Source organism: Pseudophryne corroboree, chromosome 2 (genome assembly GCF_028390025.1).
Source record: "Pseudophryne corroboree isolate aPseCor3 chromosome 2, aPseCor3.hap2, whole genome shotgun sequence".
Taxonomy (NCBI): Eukaryota; Metazoa; Chordata; class Amphibia; order Anura; family Myobatrachidae; genus Pseudophryne; species Pseudophryne corroboree.
This window is the reverse complement of record NC_086445.1, coordinates 1,010,672,484-1,010,691,811: the sequence shown is the minus strand read 5'-3', so window position 1 is coordinate 1,010,691,811 and position 19,328 is coordinate 1,010,672,484. Positions and strand designations below refer to the sequence as shown.

Sequence of the window (19,328 nt, the reverse complement as noted above, 5' to 3'; positions counted from 1 at the left end):
TCCTTCTGACAACGGATGCCAGTCTGAAAGGTTGGGGCGCGATGTTGGAACAACACTCTCTTCTGGGTCGGTGGACCAAGGAGGAGTCTCTACTCCCGATAAATATTCTGGAACTGCGGGCAGTGTTCAATGCGTTGACAATGACCCGGCATCTAATACAGAACAGACCTGTTCAAGTACAATCGGACAATGCCACCACGGTGGCGTACATCAATCATCAAGGCGGCACTCGAAGCCGCATGGCAATGAGGGAAGTATCACGGATTCTTCAATGGGCAGAATGTCATCTGCCGGCCATATCTGCAGTGTTCATTCCTGGGGTCCTGAACTGGGAAGCGGACTTTCTCAGTCGTCAGGACGTACGCACTGGAGAGTGGAGCCTCCATCCAGAGGTGTTTCAACTTCTCGTGGACAAGTGGGGCCTTCCAGATGTGGACCTGATGGCGTATCGACACAATCACAAGGTTCCGGTCTTCGGAGCAAGGTCAAGAGATCCTCAAGCAGTGTTCGTAGATGCACTGTCAATCCCATGGAACTTTTGGCTGCCGTACGTGTTCCCTCCGGTGTCACTCCTGCCCAGAGTAATACGGAAGTTCAAGCAAGAAGGGGGAACCTACTTCTGATCGATCCAGCGTGGCCCAGACGGCACTGGTTCTCCGATCTACAGGGCCTCTCGCTAGATCATCCCCTTCTACTTCCACAAGGACCAGACCTCCTCTTTCAGGGCCCTTGTGTTTACCAGGACGTGGCCCGTCTGGCTTTGACGTCATGGATCTTGAAGCTTCCGTCCTGAGGGCCAAGGGTTTTTTCTGAAGCGGTCGTTCAAACTATATTGAAGGCCCATAAGCCGGCTTCTACTCGGATTTACCATAGGGTCTGGAATGCTTACTTTACTTGGTGTGCGTCTCACAATCATGACGTTTTCAAGTTTAGCACGGCCAAACTGTTGGCTTTTCTACAACAGGGCCTGGACTTAGGCCTGCGTCTGGCCTCCCTCAAGGTTCATATTTCTGCCTTGTCGGTTTGGTTTCAGAGAAAGATTGCTGCCCTTCCGGATGTTCATACATTCATTCAGGGCATGTTGCGGATTCAGCCTCCTTATGTACCTCCTGTGGCCCCTTGGGATCTGTCGGTGGTGCTGGAGGCCTTGCAAGAGTCTCCATTTGAACCTCTTGCCTCTGCTGACCTTGAGTGGCTGTCCCTTAAGTTGCTGTATCTGCTGGCTATTGCTTCAGCTAGACGGGTCTCGGACTTGGGTGCCTTATCCTTTAAGTCCCCCCATTTGATTTTTCATCGTGACCGGGCGGTTCTTAGAACGCGACCGGGTTATTTACCCAAGGTGGTGTCTTCCTTCCACCTTAACCAGGAGATTGTGGTTCCGGCCTTTAATTCTCCTGAGTTGTCTTCCAAAGAGAGGTCTTTGGATGTGGTATGGGCTCTCCGTATCTATGTGAAGAGAACATCCTCCATTAGGAAATCTGATTCTCTGTTTGTACCGTTTGGTTTTCACAAACGTGGCTGGCCTGCTTCCAAGCAAACTCTGGCCAGGTGGATTAGAATGGTGATTGCACATGCTTATGTACAGTCTGGTCGTCCAGCTTCTGCTTCCATCAATGCCCATTTTACTCGGTCGGTTGGACCTTCTTGGGCGGCCCACCGTGGTGCGACCCTTGAACAATTGTGCAAGGTGGCTACGTGGTCCTCAGGGAACACGTTCATAAGGTTCTATGCCTTCGATACTTCCGCCTCCCAGGATGCTTCCTTTGGACGCCGGGTTCCTGTGCCCGCTACAGTGCGTCCCCTCCCGTAGGGAACTGCTTTAGGACATCCCCGATGTTAATCCTTATGGAGCCCAGTGTACCCCGCAGCAGAAAACGAGATTTATGGTAAGAACTTACCGTTGTTAAATCTCTTTCTGCGAGGTACACTGGGCTCCAGAAGGCTTCTTTGGGTTGGTGTGGCATAGCCGCTGACATCCTCTCCAGTGGTGAGTGTGTGGTGTAATTGGCTACGAGCGATTGTCGGCTCTAGTACCTGCTACTGCATTGGGCTGGTTAACGAAACTGAGCTCCTGTGCATGGAGGCGGGGTTATAGAGGAGGCGGCGCTGTGAATCTTGGGAACAGTCAAAGCTTTGAACCTGTTGGTGCCTTGGATCAAGATCCTACTCTACACCCCGATGTTAATCCTTGTGGAGCCCAGTGTACCTCGCAGAAAGAGATTTAACAACGGTAAGTTCTTACCATAAATCTCGTTTTTCCATTACCAGCATTAGGCTTGACCAGCCATGGCTAGTGGAACCACGCAGTGTGAGGGTCCCCCCACCATCATCTCAGTAGCGCTAGGCCAGCTGACATCAGGGCTGGCATCTCCAGGGGAGTGGGACATGCACCATCAGGGCCCCCTCCTGGGTCCAACTACCCCTTGTGCCAATAGCACTAGGGCTTTTCTCTGTTCCCTTGCAGCAGGGTAATGGTTAATATTAGAAATAATATTTTTTTTTACAGATGAACTATAGGCTTCAGCAAGGCTGCCAGGCATGATGGCACGTGGAGATCAACAAGTAACAGCATGCCCAAGCATCAAGGGCATTCTGGAACCTGTAGTACTCCTGTAAAACATTTTATTAAATAAAGATAGATGTCGGGTAACGTACAAAAGTTTAAGTGAAATAATCCCTCCTTCACAAATCCCCTCGTTACCCATTTATTAATCACTTATTCCAGTGGGGTGGAACGCCCTCCCACACAGGTTACATCCAATGGGAGGCTCTGCCCTTTGGCTGCTGTGTGTTCCCAGAGCAGGAATAACAATGGGGCTGATGGAGCTGCAGCTCCAGGTCCACACCTCAAAATAGTCCCCGTGCATCTGCAGCAACATACTCTCCAACCATTTACACATAAAAACCGGGACAAATGTGAAAAGGGGGTGTGGCCACGGGTACAGCTGTGTGGTCACGCCCCTTTTCCTATACTTTCAATGGAAGTTTGGAGAGCCAAAAATCAGTACAGACCATAAAAAAAAAGGTCCTGTACCTGCCAAAAATGTCCAGCTGGAGGGTATGCCACTGCATCTGCAGCAAGTCTCTGCGCTGTACATAGGGGGGAAAAAATCTTTTTACTGCAGCGTCCTATGGGGGTCATTCTGACCTGACCGCTCGCTGCAGTTCATCGCAGCACAGCGATCAGGCCAGAACTGCGAATGCCCCGACACAGCAACTGCTGTCGTTGCCTAGCGATAGCCTCTGCTTCAGGCAGAGGCGGGAGGGGGCGGCACGGCGGCATCTGGCCGCCGTTTTGTGGGCACGGTCCGGCTAACGTAGGCGTGGCTGGACTGTGAGGGGCGGTCCGCAGCAGCTGCGTGACGTCACACGCAGCCGCTGCAACCAGGGCAGCGACGAGTAGCTCCCGGCCAGCCGCAGGAACTGCGCTGACTGATAGTTACTCTTCAAGTACAAAATCATCTCCGCTGTGCGATGCTTTTGTACTTGTGCGGGGGGGGTGGCCTGACATGCTGGGCGTCCCCCCACATGTCAGTGTCAGTGATCGTACGATCAGGTCGGAATGACCCCCAATGTCCTTCTGCCAGTCCGCCTGCCCCCTCCGGCATCAACAATCCCCACTCCCTAGCCGTGGCGCAGGTGAAAGAAAAGCTGCTGCGGCCACCGGCATAGATGTGTATGAAAGCGGTGCAGCGGAAGGCTTTCATAGTCCTCCCTGCACCGCATACTCTCTGAGCCCTGGAGCCTCCTCTGCGTGTGATGTCACAGAAGTGCCTCCCCTCCAGAGCCGCGCCCAGATCCCCAGAGGCCCTGACTCCGCAACACAGCACCTGCCCTGTCGGCCTGGAAGCCCCGAGATGGCTAATGTAACGGATAGAGTGGGTGATATCGCGGAGGGTAATGTCTGGATGCTGAACCAATGTAAAAGGTGACTGCTGTGCAGTGCAGTGGGTGTGCAGTGTCACTGACACTGCACAGCAGTCTCACCTTTTACATTGATTCAGCGAGTCAGTCAGTTCTGCCAGCCAGTCACTATTGTTTAGTGCCGGTGTCCCAACGCGGCGCATTACAGGGAAGTAGACGCACGAAATAAACTACAGCTCCCAGCAGCCCTTAGTGACAAAGCGTTCTGGCGCTAAGGCCTGCTGGGAGCTGTCGTTTACGGAGTGCATCTTCTTCCCTGTAATGCACCCGCCCCTCCCCCACCACCACACCAGCCCCTCCGCCACCCCCGCAACCACTCCTCCCCCACTCGCAGCACCCCCGGACTCCCTCCCCCATCCGCATCTCCCCCGCACCCGCCACTCCCCCAACCACGGCACCTACTAGGTGATTCATCAGGCCCTGCGTGTGCTGTTCACGCCGTTGCAAGGGGCTACGACCCCTTAACCATTGCACGCCCTTTGTCCGTGCAATATTTAACCACTCTCACAATTATGATTGGAGGTAATACTCCATATAATACAAACATTGCACTCCACAAGGGTATGCATTTGTTAAGGGGGCGTAGCCCCTTACGACGGTGTGAAGAGCGCCCGTAGGGCGCGATGAATCACCTAGTGGGGTTCCCCATATTTAACAAAAAACAGCACCAGGCTGAACCAGCCAGGGGGAGTAATGCCATAGCAGGGGGGACACTCGGTGTGGGGTCCCCCTGCCATCACATTAAACTCCCCCCAAACCAGTCAGCCCAGGCTGAAATTCCTCAGAATGTGTGGAACCCAGAAAAATTGAATGGGGTCCCCCCTCCCGAGCTATGCTTCGAGCTATGCCCCGCACCCCTTATACATGCAGCCTGAAGGTCATTTAATACAATACATTTAATAACTTTCTGTATTAAACAAAGTTTGTGTACATTGAGCCATCAGAAAACAAAGGTTTCACTATCTCACGATCACTCCAAAAATTCCGTATTTCTGAATATTTGGATATGGGATAAACAACCTGTACTATGGCCCTCATTCCGAGTTGTTCGCTCGCAAGGCGATTTTAGCAGAGTTACACACGCTAAGCCGCCGCCTACTGGGAGTGAATCTTAGCTTCTTAAAATTGCGAACGATGTATTCGCAATATTGCGATTACAAACTACTTAGCAGTTTCAGAGTAGCTTCAGACTTACTCGGCATCTGCGATCAGTTCAGTGCTTGTCGTTCCTGGTTTGACGTCATAAACACACCCAGCGTTCGCCCAGACACTCCTCCGTTTCTCCAGCCACTCCCGCGTTTTTTCCGGAAACGGTAGCGTTTTTATCCACACGCCCATAAAACGCCGTGTTTCCGCCCAGTAACACCCATTTCCTGTCAATCACACTACGATCGCCGGAGCGAAGAAAAAGCTGTGAGTAAAAAAACTATCTTCATAGCAAAATTACTTGGCGCAGTTGCAGTGCGAACATTGCGCATGCGTACTAAGCAGAAAAACGCTGCGATGCGAAGAAAATTACCGAGCGAACGACTCGGAATGAGGGCCCATATTTTACTAGATATTTGAGTGTAAGCAGTAGCAGGTATAAGGCGGCATCTAGTGGTCGTAGCTTGTAATTGCATGTGTAGAAGTAAATAGTAAAGTTCCACTTTTTCTTTATTTGTCCATTTCAATGTATAGAACAAAAAAAAACAGAATAGGAGAGCTGTAATCAACAAGATGGAGTCAGTATATCTCCACACTATTTATTAAAATACATTGACATTAACGCATGCTTGGTATATTCTCCTGAGTAAGGAGCTGTGTCCCTGAAAATGTTTGACACCATGCTATGCTGCTACTGAATACAGCCTGTTTGCTCATATGAGAGTCTCCTGAGTGCCGTTTGTATCAAAACGTTTTCTTCATATAAATTACCAGGCTTGACACTGTTGTAGAATGGTTTGAGATCTGTTTCAGGACCGTGTGGCCCAGCTGAGGTAGGAGTGTGAGATAAGTTAGGAGGTCTGACGAGTTGTCCGCTCATGTAGCGGAGAGTGCAGGAGTTTGAGATGCGGGGGGTGTCCTAGGAAGCCCTGGCAATGCCAAGACACAGCCCAGACTAAAATTGATACCATGATACAGGACTGGAACTCTAACTATGAGTACCTGGAACTGATGACGAAACTCTGGCAACCTGCTGGAGAACTATTACTGAACCTGGAGTCAGAACTCAAGCAGGAATCAGAGTCTTATATGTCCAGGTCTGATGACTGCTACAGCCAACAGCGTGGGTCTGCTCTAGTCTAGACCTTTAACTGGATTCAGGACCTGGGCCTCAGAAAAGAAGCAGAAACACATTACTCAGGACCATCTGCTAAACCACCGGAAGTATTTGGAATGTGAACACTAGCCCATCCTGGAATCAGACCCATGACCAACCAGTAAAGAACACAGGATAGGGGAGCCCAGTGTAACGGCAGCCTGTGGAGTAGCCATAAGGACAGAACAAAAGTCTCTGTAAGAACTAGCTGTAGAAGATGCTGCTGGTGATATCCACAATAGATGGCATGCAGCAGAAAAGCACAATAGATGGTTAAAAGCTATAGATGATGAACTGCGGGTGCAGCTCCAGGCAGCAGGAACCCATTCATCTGACCCAAGCTGTATAGGTGCTGTGATGTAGACAGGGAGCAGATGAAACAGTGGGCACTTGGACTGGCTATGGTGAGCTGGTGCAGTGGAGGTTTAGAAGCTGAATGGAATGCAGCAGCGCTGGTCAGTGAACAAACAGCAGGAAACTACTTGTAGGATACTGTCAGTGGATATCTGAAACATGTACAAGTACAGGATCACTGAGGCCTGCGGACCAGGAACAATCCCAGAAGGAAGGTGTTGCTCTGGCAATGTGCAGCAGTCCAGCGTAGTTCTACATAGGAAGTACTGGAAGTTCATAGGCTGCTGGAATCATGTGAGCATGGCTGTAGTGCTAGGATTGGTTCAGAGAGTCACACAGGGAAATCCAGTATGGCCGTACCCATGCTACTGGCTGGCTTTTTTACAAACGTGTTTGAGCAGTATAGTAATGCTGCAGTGGACCTGATGATTTGCGGAGAGCGATGATGTAACAGCACCTGATGCGGTATGTAGGGCGATGACCCTTATTAATGACTAGGCAGTAATGAAAACAAAATAATTAAAATCACAATATTGTATCAATGCCAACAATAATTATGTAAAATCATGTAAATTGGCTGTTGGTGTAGTATAGCAGCCATATAGATAAGTAGTAGTACTGGGTGTCAAGAATGTGATTTTTGACAGATGGATAATCCAAAATAGTTTCTGGGATCTTAGTCCCTCCAAGTATCATCTGTAAATATTCTGATATACGTATCCAGGTAAGTATACGTCTTATGACCTTTTATACATTCCCAAACTCAGTCCTTAAGACACCTTAACGGTCCAGGTTTTAAGGATAACCATACTTGGGCACAGGTTACGTAATAGGTACCTCAGTCTATTTGATTTAACCATCTGTGCTCAGCCATGGCGATCCTTAAAACCTGTTCTGTTAGTGTGCTTTGAGGACACCACTGCCATATACTGTAGCATATGAAGCTCCTATTCTTGGATTCACTGCCTTTAGCTTCCTTAATTATTAGCAGATTAGCAGGAGATTGATATACAGCTGTGCCTGAAGTCCAGGGCAGATGAAAAGCTAGCATCCATAAATAATCCAGTATTCCCTGTAGCTGCAGGATGGACCATGCACACAGCCAGCATCAGCCGGGAGTTGCTGTAGACCAGGTAGCTGGCTCAGATAGTATTGTGAATGTAATGCTGAGAAGGGTCTGATTACCACAGTTAGTTCTTCTGTGTCCTGCAGTATGCAGCAAAATGGTCATGCTTAAATAGATGCTGGCAGTAGGATCTCCTTGATGCATTTCTGTGTGGAATCAACCCATGGTTTCTTAGAAGTAAAGTCACTTATACATATAGACCCATATAATACAGAGACCATCAGTGACTGCCATAGAATCCAGAAACCAATCATTGACCGCCATATAATACAGAAACCATCAGTGAGCACCATATAATAGAGTATTAGTGTCTATTATATAATACAGATAGCATCAGTTACCAACACAAAAAACACAGAGCATCAGGGATGGCCAGACAATGCAGAGAGCATCAGTGATGGCCACATAATGCAGAAAGCTTCAGTGAAGGCCATATAATGTGTAGAGCATCAGTGACCGCCATATAATACAGAAACCATCATTGATGCCATACAATGTAGAGAGCATAACAGTGACCACTTTATAATGCAGAGAGCATCAGTGACCGCCATATAATGCAGAGAGCATCACAGTAACCTCTATATAATTCAGAGAGCATCAGTGACCACCATATAATTCAGAGAGCACCAGTGACCGCCATATAATGCAGAGAGCATCACAGTGATCGCCATATAATGCAGAGAGCATCACAGTGATCGCCATATAATGCAGAGAGCATCACAGTGATCGCCATATAATTCAGAGAGCATCAGTGACCGCCATATAATGCAGAGAGCATCACAGTTACCTCTATATAATTCAGAGAGCATCAGTGACCACCATATAATTCAGAGAGCACCAGTGACCGCCATATAATGCAGAGAGCATCACAGTGATCGCCATATACTGCAGAGAGCATCACAGTGATCGCCATATAATTCAAAGAGCATCAGTGACCGCCATATAATGCAGAGAGCATCACAGTGATCGCCATATAATTCAGAGAGCATTAGTGACCGCTATATAATGCAGGGAACATCAGTGACCGCCATATAATTCAGAGAGCATCAGTGACCACCATATAATTCAGAGAGCACCAGTGACCGCCATATAATGCAGAGAGCATCACAGTGATCGCCATATACTGCAGAGAGCATCACAGTGATCGCCATATAATTCAAAGAGCATCAGTGACCGCCATATAATGCAGAGAGCATCACAGTGATCGCCATATAATTCAGAGAGCATTAGTGACCGCTATATAATGCAGGGAACATCAGTGACCGCCATATAATTCAGAGAGCATCAGTGACCGCCATATAATTCAAAGAGCATCAGTGACCGCCATATAATGCAGAGAGCATCAGAGAGCCACGTAATATAGAGTATCAGTGGTAGTCCTATAATAGAGGATCAGTGATGCCACATAATACAGAGAGCATCAGTTACTGTCATAATACGTAGCCCATGCCTGAATTCAGCGATGTTCAACCAGTGGCACATGTGAAGGAAATTTAAGCTACTTAATGAGTGTTAGCTTGACAGGTTTTGCTGTAGATTGAAGGTCCCATATTACTCTATTGTACACTCACCCATCATGTCATACCTTTGATGCTGACTGATCCTCCTGCAGCTCTCCTGTTGGTGCCAGCACGTGTGCCCCCGCAGCTGCACCTCTGACGCCCTAAGCAAATGCCTAGCTTGTCTGTAGGGTAAATCAGTGCATCCTTTCAGCTCATTAGCAGGCAGGATATCCCGCAATAATGTCACCGGTACCGAATGGGGTTATAGTATGTGTTCTTGGAAGTACTGGATCTACTGCACTTGGTGTTCAGGGCCAGATTGGAATATGATTGGATTTTTTTTGTTATTTTATGCTTAAGAGCGAAAAGTTCTGTCAATTTTCCGGGCAAATCAGTTTAATAACGTCCAATATTTCTGCATACATAGAACTGGTGTGTGGTCACTGTATGCAGTGTGACATGAGTGTACAAATAGTCTGATTGCTGTATGTTCTTTCAGCACCTGATGGGCCACCTCAGGAAGTTCAACTGGATCCCATCTCCTCCCAGAGCATCAGGGTGACGTGGAAGGTGAGTCCGGGCACTGTATGACATATACTCCCGCTCATTACAACGTGCATTGTTATTGGTTGGCTGCTTCATGTTCGCCATTAGCTGCTATTGGCTGAAACGTTCAGTAGGTTATGGTATTATTTACCCGTAACATATGGTGCTAACGTAATACATCATTGCAGGGGGGCTGTTACCATTTGCCTCCGTTCTGAAACTGTAGGAACAAATGGCAGCTAGAATCTGGTTGCTACGGTTACGTCATCTATTTTGCACATTTAAATGCCTGAAAAGTTTATAGTAAGTTATAGAGATGTTTTTCTGAGCGGATATTTTTGAAAATGTGACCTGCTGCGTACTATGGGGGTCATTCAGACCCGATCGCTGCTGTGCGTTTTTGCTCAGCAGCGATCGGGTCTGAACTGCGCATGCAACGCAATGCGCAGGCGCGTCGCCCCCTCGGCGACGGGGATCGTCGGACAGCAACAGGATGAACGAAGAAAACAATCGCACCGACGATCGCAAGAAGATTGACAGGAAGAGGCCGTTTGTGGGTGGCAACTGACAGTTTCCAGGGAGTGCCCGGGGAAATGCAGGCGTGTCCACCCGTTTGGAAGGAGGGTTTCTGACGTCCGCTCCGGCCCCGATCGTCGCACGGCAAGAGTAAGTTCTGGGCTGTGCATCCGATCGCACCCCTGCACAGCGATTTCCCCCTCTCCCTGTAGGCAGCGACGTCCTGATCGCAGGGATGCAAAAACGCCTGCTTGCGACCAGGTCTGAATTAGGTACTATGTATGTAGCTGATGTTTATGTGCTTGGAAGTAACTGCGCATACAGGTGTGGGCTTTCCACTTACCCATCATGTAAGCCTTTGTAATAGTGGAAATTGTAAATATCACAACATGTATAGAAAATATTTTTTTATATGGGTGAAATAGATCTTTGAAATCGTCTGTCCAGTTTAACAATTCGTCTCCTCTTTATTTTTCCCTGCACAGGCCCCCAAGAAGCACCTACAGAACGGCATTATCCGCAGGTACCAGATTGGATTCCGGGAGTACAGTACAGGGGGCAATTACCAGTTCGATATAATCACTGTTGATGCCACTGGTGACAGCGAGGTGTATACTCTTGACAACCTTAAAAAGTTCACACAGTACGGAGTGGTGGTGCAGGCTTGTAACCGGGCCGGTACAGGGCCATCGTCTCAGGAAATTATCGACACCACGCTAGAGGATGGTAAGTGCTTCACCGGGTTTTGCTGTTCTACTGTCTGTGCGTGGCTGGAAAGAGTGGCATCTTGTGGTTAGAGGATCCAGGTGGCTTTTTGTAGAGTGCAGGCGTGGAGCATTAATGCCCTGAAATATACACCACATACAAACTAGAGATGAGCGGGTTCGGTGTTACTCGGATTTACTCGGGTATTTCAGGTTTTGCTTATTGGCTATCCAAGACGCGTGACATCCGTGATCCAATAAGATGCCGTTTCGAGCCCCGAGTAAATCCGAGTAAAACCGAACCCGCATATCTCTAATACAAACATGATCTTAACGTCCTATACAGGGATCGCAGTATTGAGATTTAATGGCAGGTAAAGGCATAGTAAGATAGGCTAGACCTGTTTGAAAGTGGGTTACAGAGCATTCTGCCACCGCATTGTTACCTGTCCTTGGAGGCGACGAAACCACACCAGGCGCCTTTAGCACCTTTCTGTTGCACTCTCAGATATTGTGTAACAATACATATTACATTCCATTTTGTGCCTAAATACAGTTAAGTTGTCAAGGTTTTGAACAATTTGAAACTAGTCATTTGTTTAAAAAAATAAATCTTGACACTTTTCAATGGACCGTTCAATTTAGTGGGCCTTCCAGCTTGTATGCAATATGCATAGAACCCATTGAAATGCATGAGTTATTGAAATGAATGGGAAGAAAGCTCTGGTAAATTAATAATAAACATGCCCATTCCCCCGCGTTTCCTCAGGCAATACCCCAATAAATCATGGTGACAACCAGATTGTGGTAACCAGCACCAGGCTTAGGCTTGGCAGGGTCCCACTATAACACAGGTTCTCAAAGTCGATCCTCAGGACCCCACACAGGTCATGTTTTCCAGGTCACCTGTGGATTTTTGAAATGTGACAGTTGGTGATACACAGTGCAGCTGCTGGGTGACCTGGAAAACGTGACCTGTGTGGGGTCCTGAGGACCAAGTTTGTGAGCCACTGCCCTATAACATAAGAATGCACAGCCCCATGTCATAGTGCTTATCATGTCAAGTGTTCCTAGAACCAACCAACCCCATGCTAAATAGCACTGAGGACCTTCTTGGCACCCTAGTACAGTTGGGTGAAAAAATGTAGACATAACTTAAAAAAAAAAAAAAAAAAGGGTGAAACTACATTAGTGACTGCCAGGGTTTGCTGGATGTTGTGGAACTATAAAAACCAGCATGCCTTGGAATCCAGATATCTCCGGGGCAGGTGTAGTAGAAAGAAAACACTCCACACCATAAGCACTGGTTTAAACATATTTTTTATTAAAATAAACCGACCGCTTTTTACCTGATTAAATTCCAAAATCTACAATCAGCCTGTTTTCCTGAAGTTCGTAGTTCAGAGCAGGAAATATAATCAAATGCCAATCTAAATGTGCACAACTTGCTTATCACAGGAGCCATGGCTGGAATGAATGAACTCAGTTCACCTGCAGGGGTCGCTACACGCTCAGTCAGTGACAACAAGGACGTTATGTCGATAGTGAACGTGTCAGCAGTCAGACTGTCTACATTACCTAGTTAGGTTAGGGTTAAGGTAAGGTAAAGGACTGTAACAGTAGAAAAATGTTATGTTGACATGCCACACATTGAATTTTGACGTTCTGGTGTCGGCATTCTGAATGTCGCCATGTTGTACCAAACCCAGTCTTGATGACCATCATTATAAAGTCTCTCAGTGGTCAGTACTGTGCTAGATATACTGAAAGCAGAGACATTATGGAAATTGTTTTACTCATATTTAACAGTTGATTTATTGCCTTGGCACATGTGGTGGACTTTCACAGAAATATGGAAGCAAGCAGTGATGGTTCAGTATTTGCTCATCAATGTGTAGTCACCTCTGACGCGGAGTGAGATATATCAGATGTGTTCTCCTTTCAGTGCCCAGCCGCCCACCAGAGAATGTCCAGGCAGCTGCATCCACGCCAGAGACAATAACCATCTCTTGGTCTACACCTTCCAAAGAAGCCCTCAATGGCATTCTCCAAGGCTTCAGGGTCATCTTCTGGGCAAATCTTCTAGATGGAGGTGGGTAACCTACTTCTGTGACTTTGGAGGAATACATATATATATATAATATGAAATAAATTCAGGCGACACTCCACAGGCTTTATGACAAAATAACAACGTCCTTTATTCCAAATCCTATTTAGACTATATATATATAATATATATATGGGGGATGTCTATTCAGACTAGTGCGCAGGAGGTGCCGTAATGTGTAACCACAGAGCAGGTTTGTTCTGAGGTAAATGTGGAGTTTACATCTATGACAGTGGTTCTTAAACTGTGTGCCTTGGCACCTTGGGTGCCGCGAGGCTATTGCAGGGGTACCTTGGATTGGTGGTCCAGGACTAATTCAAATTATTTATGGTCAATGCAATAGGTGAAACCAGTGCTGGTGGCTGCCAATCATAAGCTATGTGGACAAACAGAAGCAAATCTTGTCCCTCACCACATAACTAACCCTAAGTCATACTTGCCTACCCTCCCGGAATGGGCGGGAGGCTCCCGAAATTCGGGTGACCCTCCCGGCCCCCCGGAAGAGCAGGCATGTCTCCCGATTTCAGGGGTCACCCCCTGCCCGGCCACCCACTTAGCGAGTAAAGTGGGCGGTCTGGGCAGGCGATGACGTGATTCTTGTTGAATTGCGTCATCATAGCCACGCCCCCTTCTGTATAATGCCGGTAATAGCGGCATTAGACAGCGGGGGGCGTGGCTCACATGACGCGTTCAGCAGCCACGCCCCTGTTCCGCCTCTGGTCCGCCCCCCTCTGCACGCCACCACACTGCCCTGCTGAGCCGACCGGCTGCTCTCTCCCGGAGAGAGCAGCCCAAAAGTCGGCAAGTATGCCCTAAGTATTACATATAAACACAGTTTAATTTAATATTTCCTTCTAAATTTATCAATAAGAAACTTTGGGCTTAGAGGTGACGTGAAAAAAATTCTGATACTCTAGTCTAGGGCGTCATGATTGAAAAAAAATTGGGAACCACTGCTCTATGGTGACAGACCTGAGCAGTGTATACTGCCACCTTGTGGTTGCTGCATAGTACTCTCCATATAAATAAAATGTCTATTAGAGAGCAGGAAAGGATTAAACACTGTGTTTCTGTACAAGCAAATTTATCTTCTAGTGATTTTTTTTTTTTTTGGTTCATTTTAGTAATTTTTACTTAACTTGTTTGGTTAAATAATAAATATATTTACCTATTAATGTATTCCACTCGCCAGTTTACCTTTTATCCCCACTCTCCCCGTATTTAGGTTTATTAGCAAACCAAAAAAGTAAGCAATTGGGCAAATCCTATGCACTGCAGGTGGGGCAGATGTAACACGTGCAGAGAGAGTTAGATTTGGGTGGGGTGTGTTCAAACTGAAATCTAAATTGCAGTGTAAAAATAAAGCAGCCAGTATTTACCCTGCACAGAAACAATATAACCCGCCCAAATGTAAATCTCTCTGCACATGTTACATCTGCCCCGCCTGCTGTGCAACATGGTTTTGCCAATTAGTGTGCTTTTTCAGTTTGCTAACAAACCTGAATAACCCGTCTCCCAGTGTTTCCATTTTACAGCAATAATAATAATTTGCCTTATGTATCTCCTATTGTAAACTATATATCGCCTTGACCATACTGTAAATTCTAAGGATAGTTAACGTTGGTAGGTAACCATTGGCCGTACAGGCCATGGACCGACAAGGTGACTTTCTGACAGCAGTAAACATAGTATAGCAAAGTAATACAATGACACACAAACATGGGGAAACAGATACACAATGGGACAGAATAAAAGTGCCGCCTCAGGGAGACAATGCCACCTCAGGAAGGCACAGCTAAGCACACACACTGCAACCTCGGGAAGACCTAGCTAAGTGCACACACACTGCCACCTCAGGGAGGCACAGCTAAGTGTACACACACTGCCACCTCAGGAAGACACAGCTAAGTGTTCACACAATGCCACCTCAGGGAGTCACAGGTAAGTGTGCACACACTGCCATCTCAGATAGACATAGTGAAGTGTACACACAATGCTACCTCAGGGAGACATAGCTAAGTGTGCACACACTGCCAACTCAGGGAGACATAGCTAAGTGTGCACACACTGCCACCTCAGGGAGACATAGCTAAGTGTTCATACACTGCCACCTCAGGGAGGCACAGCTAAGCACAGGCACTGCCACCTCAGGGAGGCACAGCTAAGTGTGTGCACACACTGCCACCTCAGGGAGGCACAGCTAAGTGTGTGCACACACTGCCACCTCAGGGAGACACAGCTAAGTGTGCACACACTGCCACCTCGGGGAGACACAGCTAAGTGTGCACATACTGCCACCTCAGGGAGACATAGCTAAGTGTGCACATACTGTACACTGCCACCTCAGGGAGGCACGGCTAAGTGTGCACATACTGTACACTGCCACCTCAGGGAGGCACAGCTAAGTGTACACACACTGCCACCTCAGGGAGACATAGCTAAGTGTGCACATACGGTCACTTCAGGAAGGCACAGCTAAGTGTGCACACACTGCCACCTCAGGGAGACACAGCTAAGTGTGCACATACTGTACACTGCCACCTCAGGGAGGCACAGCTAAGTGTGCACATACTGTACACTGCCACCTCAGGGAGGCACGGCTAAGTGTACACACACTGCCACCTCAGGGAGACACAGCTAAGTGTGCACATACTGTACACTGCCACCTCAGGGAGACATAGCTAAGTGTGCACATACTGTACACTGCCACCTCAGGGAGACACGGCTAAGTGTGCACATACTGTACACTGCCACCTCAGGGAGACACAGCTAAGTGTACACATACTGTACACTGCCACCTCAGGGAGACACAGCTAAGTGTGCACATACTGTACACTGCCACCTCAGGGAGACACAGCTAAGTGTGCACATACTGTACACTGCCACCTCAGGGAGACATAGCTAAGTGTGCACATACTGTACACTGCCACCTCAGGGAGACACAGCTAAGTGTGCACATACTGTACACTGCCAACTCAGGGAGACATAGCTAAGTGTACAGACACTGCCACCTCAGGGAGACACAGCTAAGTGTGCACATACTGTACACTGCCACCTCAGGGAGACACAGCTAAGTGTGCACATACTGTACACTGCCACCTCAGGGAGACACAGCTAAGTGTGCACATACTGTACACTGCCACCTCAGGGAGACATAGCTAAGTGTGCACATACTGTACACTGCCACCTCATGGAGACACAGCTAAGTGTGCACATACTGTACACTGCCAACTCAGGGAGACATAGCTAAGTGTACAGACACTGCCACCTCAGGGAGACACAGCTAAGTGTGCACATACTGTACACTGCCACCTCAGGGAGACACAGCTAAGTGTGCACATACTGTACACTGCCAACTCAGGGAGACATAGCTAAGTGTGCACATACTGTACACTGCCACCTCAGGGAGAAATAGCTAAGTGTGCACATACTGTACACTGCCACCTCAGGGAGACACAGCTAAGTGTGCACATACTGTACACTGCCACCTCAGGGAGACACAGCTAAGTGTGCACATACTGTACACTGCCACCTCAGGGAGACATAGCTAAGTGTGCACATACTGTACACTGCCACCTCAGGGAGACACAGCTAAGTGTGCACATACTGTACACTGCCACCTCAGGGAGACATAGCTAAGTGTACACATACTGTACACTGCCACCTCAGGGAGACATAGCTAAGTGTGCACATACTGTACACTGCCACCTCAGGGAGACACAGCTAAGTGTGCACATACTGTACACTGCCACCTCAGGGAGACATAGCTAAGTGTGCACATACTGTACACTGCCACCTCAGGGAGACCTAGCTAAGTGTGCACATACTGTACACTCCCACCTCAGGGAGACACAGCTAAGTGTGCACATACTGTACACTGCCACCTCAGGGAGACATAGCTAAGTTTACACATGCTGTACACTGCCACCTCAGGGAGACATAGCTAAGTGTACACACACTGCCACCTCAGGGAGACATAGCTAAGTGTGCACATACTGTACACTGCCACCTCAGGGAGACATAGCTAAGTGTGCACATACTGTACATTGCCACCTTAGGAAAACATAGCTAAGTGTACACACACTGCCACCTCAGGGAGACATAGCTAAGTGTGCACATACTGTACACTGCCACCTCAGGGAGACACAGCTAAGTGTGCACATACTGTACACTGCCACCTCAGGGAGACATAGCTAAGTGTGCACATACTGTACACTGCCACCTCAGGGAGACACAGCTAAGTGTGTACATACTGTACACTGCCACCTCAGGGAGACATAGCTAAGTGTGCACATACTGTACACTGCCACCTCAGGGAGACCTAGCTAAGTGTGTACATACTGTACACTGCCACCTCAGGGAGACACAGCTAAGTGTGCACATACTGTACACTGCAACCTCAGGGAGACATAGCTAAGTGTGCACATACTGTACACTGCCACCTCAGGGAGACACAGCTAAGTGTGCACATACTGTACACTGCCACCTCAGGGAGACATAGCTAAGTTTACACATGCTGTACACTGCCACCTCAGGGAGACATAGCTAAGTGTACACACACTGCCACCTCAGGGAGACATAGCTAAGTGTGCACATACTGTACACTGCCACCTCAGGGAGACATAGCTTAGTGTGCACATACTGTACATTGCCACCTTAGGAAAACATAGCTAAGTGTACACACACTGCCACCTCAGGGAGACATAGCTAAGTGTGCACATACTGTACACTGCCACCTCAGGGAGACACAGCTAAGTGTGCACATACTGTACACTGCCACCTCAGGGAGACATAGCTAAGTGTGCACATACTGTACACTGCCACCTCAGGGAGACACAGCTAAGTGTGCACATACTGTACACTGCCACCTTAGGGAGACATAGCTAAGTGTACACATACTGTACACTGCCACCTGAGGGAGGCATAGCTAAGTGTACACACACTGCCACCTCAGGGAGACATAGCTAAGTGTGCACATACTGTACTCTGCTACCTCAGGGAGTCATAGCTAAGTGTACACACACTGCCACCTCAGGGAGACATAGCTAAGTGTGCACATACTGTACACTGCCACCTCAGGGAGACATAGCTAAGTGTGCACATACTGTACACTGCCACCTCAGGGAGACATAGCTAAGTGTGCACATACTGTACACTGCCACCTCAGGGAGACATAGCTAAGTGTGCACATACTGTACACTGCCACCTCAGGGAGACACAGCTAAGTGTACACATACTGTACACTGCCACCTCAGGGAGACACAGCTAAGTGTACACATACTGTACACTGCCACCTGAGGGAGACATAGCTAAGTGTACACACACTGCCACCTCAGGGAGACATAGCTAAGTGTGCACATACTGTACACTGCCACCTCAGGGAGTCATAGCTAAGTGTACACACACTGCCACCTCAGGGAGACATAGCTAAGTGTGCACATACTGTACACTGCCACCTCAGGGAGACACAGCTAAGTGTGCACATACTGTACACTGCCACCTCAGGGAGACACAGCTAAGTGTGCATACACTGTACACTGCCACCTCAGGGAGACACAGCTAAGTGTGCACACACTGTACACTGCCACCTCAGGGAGACACAGCTAAGTGTGCACATACTGTACACTGCCACCTCAGGGAGACACAGCTAAGTGTGCACATACTGCCACCTCAGGGAGACACAGCTAAGTGTGCACATACTGTACACTGCCACCTCAGAGAGACACAGCTAAGTGTGCACATACTGCCACCTCAGGGAGACACAGCTAAGTGTGCACATACTGCCACCTCAGGGAGACAGAGCTAAGTGTGCACATGCTGTACACTGCCACCTCAGGGAGACATAGCTGTACAAACACAATACAAGCTCTGGGACACAAACAAAGCATACTGTACACTGCCACCTCAGGGAGACACAGCTAAGTGTGCACACACTGTACACTGCCACCTCAGGGAGACACAGCTAAGTGTGCACATACTGTACACTGCCACCTCAGGGAGACACAGCTAAGTGTGCACATACTGTACACTGCCACCTCAGGGAGACATAGCTAAGTGTGCACATACTGTACACTGCCACCTCAGGGAGACACAGCTAAGTGTGCACATACTGTACACTGCCACCTCAGGGAGACATAGCTAAGTGTGCACATACTGTACACTGCCACCTCAGGGAGACACAGCTAAGTGTGCACATACTGTACACTGCCACCTCAGGGAGACACAGCTAAGTGTGCACATACTGTAC

General features: G+C 48.2%; 1 protein-coding gene across 3 annotated transcripts in view; it reads left to right on the top strand.

The window, feature by feature from the left end:
• The window catches only part of DSCAM (DS cell adhesion molecule), a 796,975-nt gene that overhangs the window by 539,351 nt on the left and 238,296 nt on the right, over nucleotides 1-19,328 (top strand). For all 3 annotated transcript variants that reach the window (XM_063956595.1, XM_063956594.1, XM_063956596.1), the window contains 3 exons: nucleotides 9,708-9,778; nucleotides 10,756-10,996; nucleotides 12,920-13,066. In XM_063956595.1, the coding sequence (XP_063812665.1) occupies nucleotides 9,708-9,778; nucleotides 10,756-10,996; nucleotides 12,920-13,066 (459 nt within the window). The remainder of the gene's footprint in view (nucleotides 1-9,707; nucleotides 9,779-10,755; nucleotides 10,997-12,919; nucleotides 13,067-19,328) is intronic.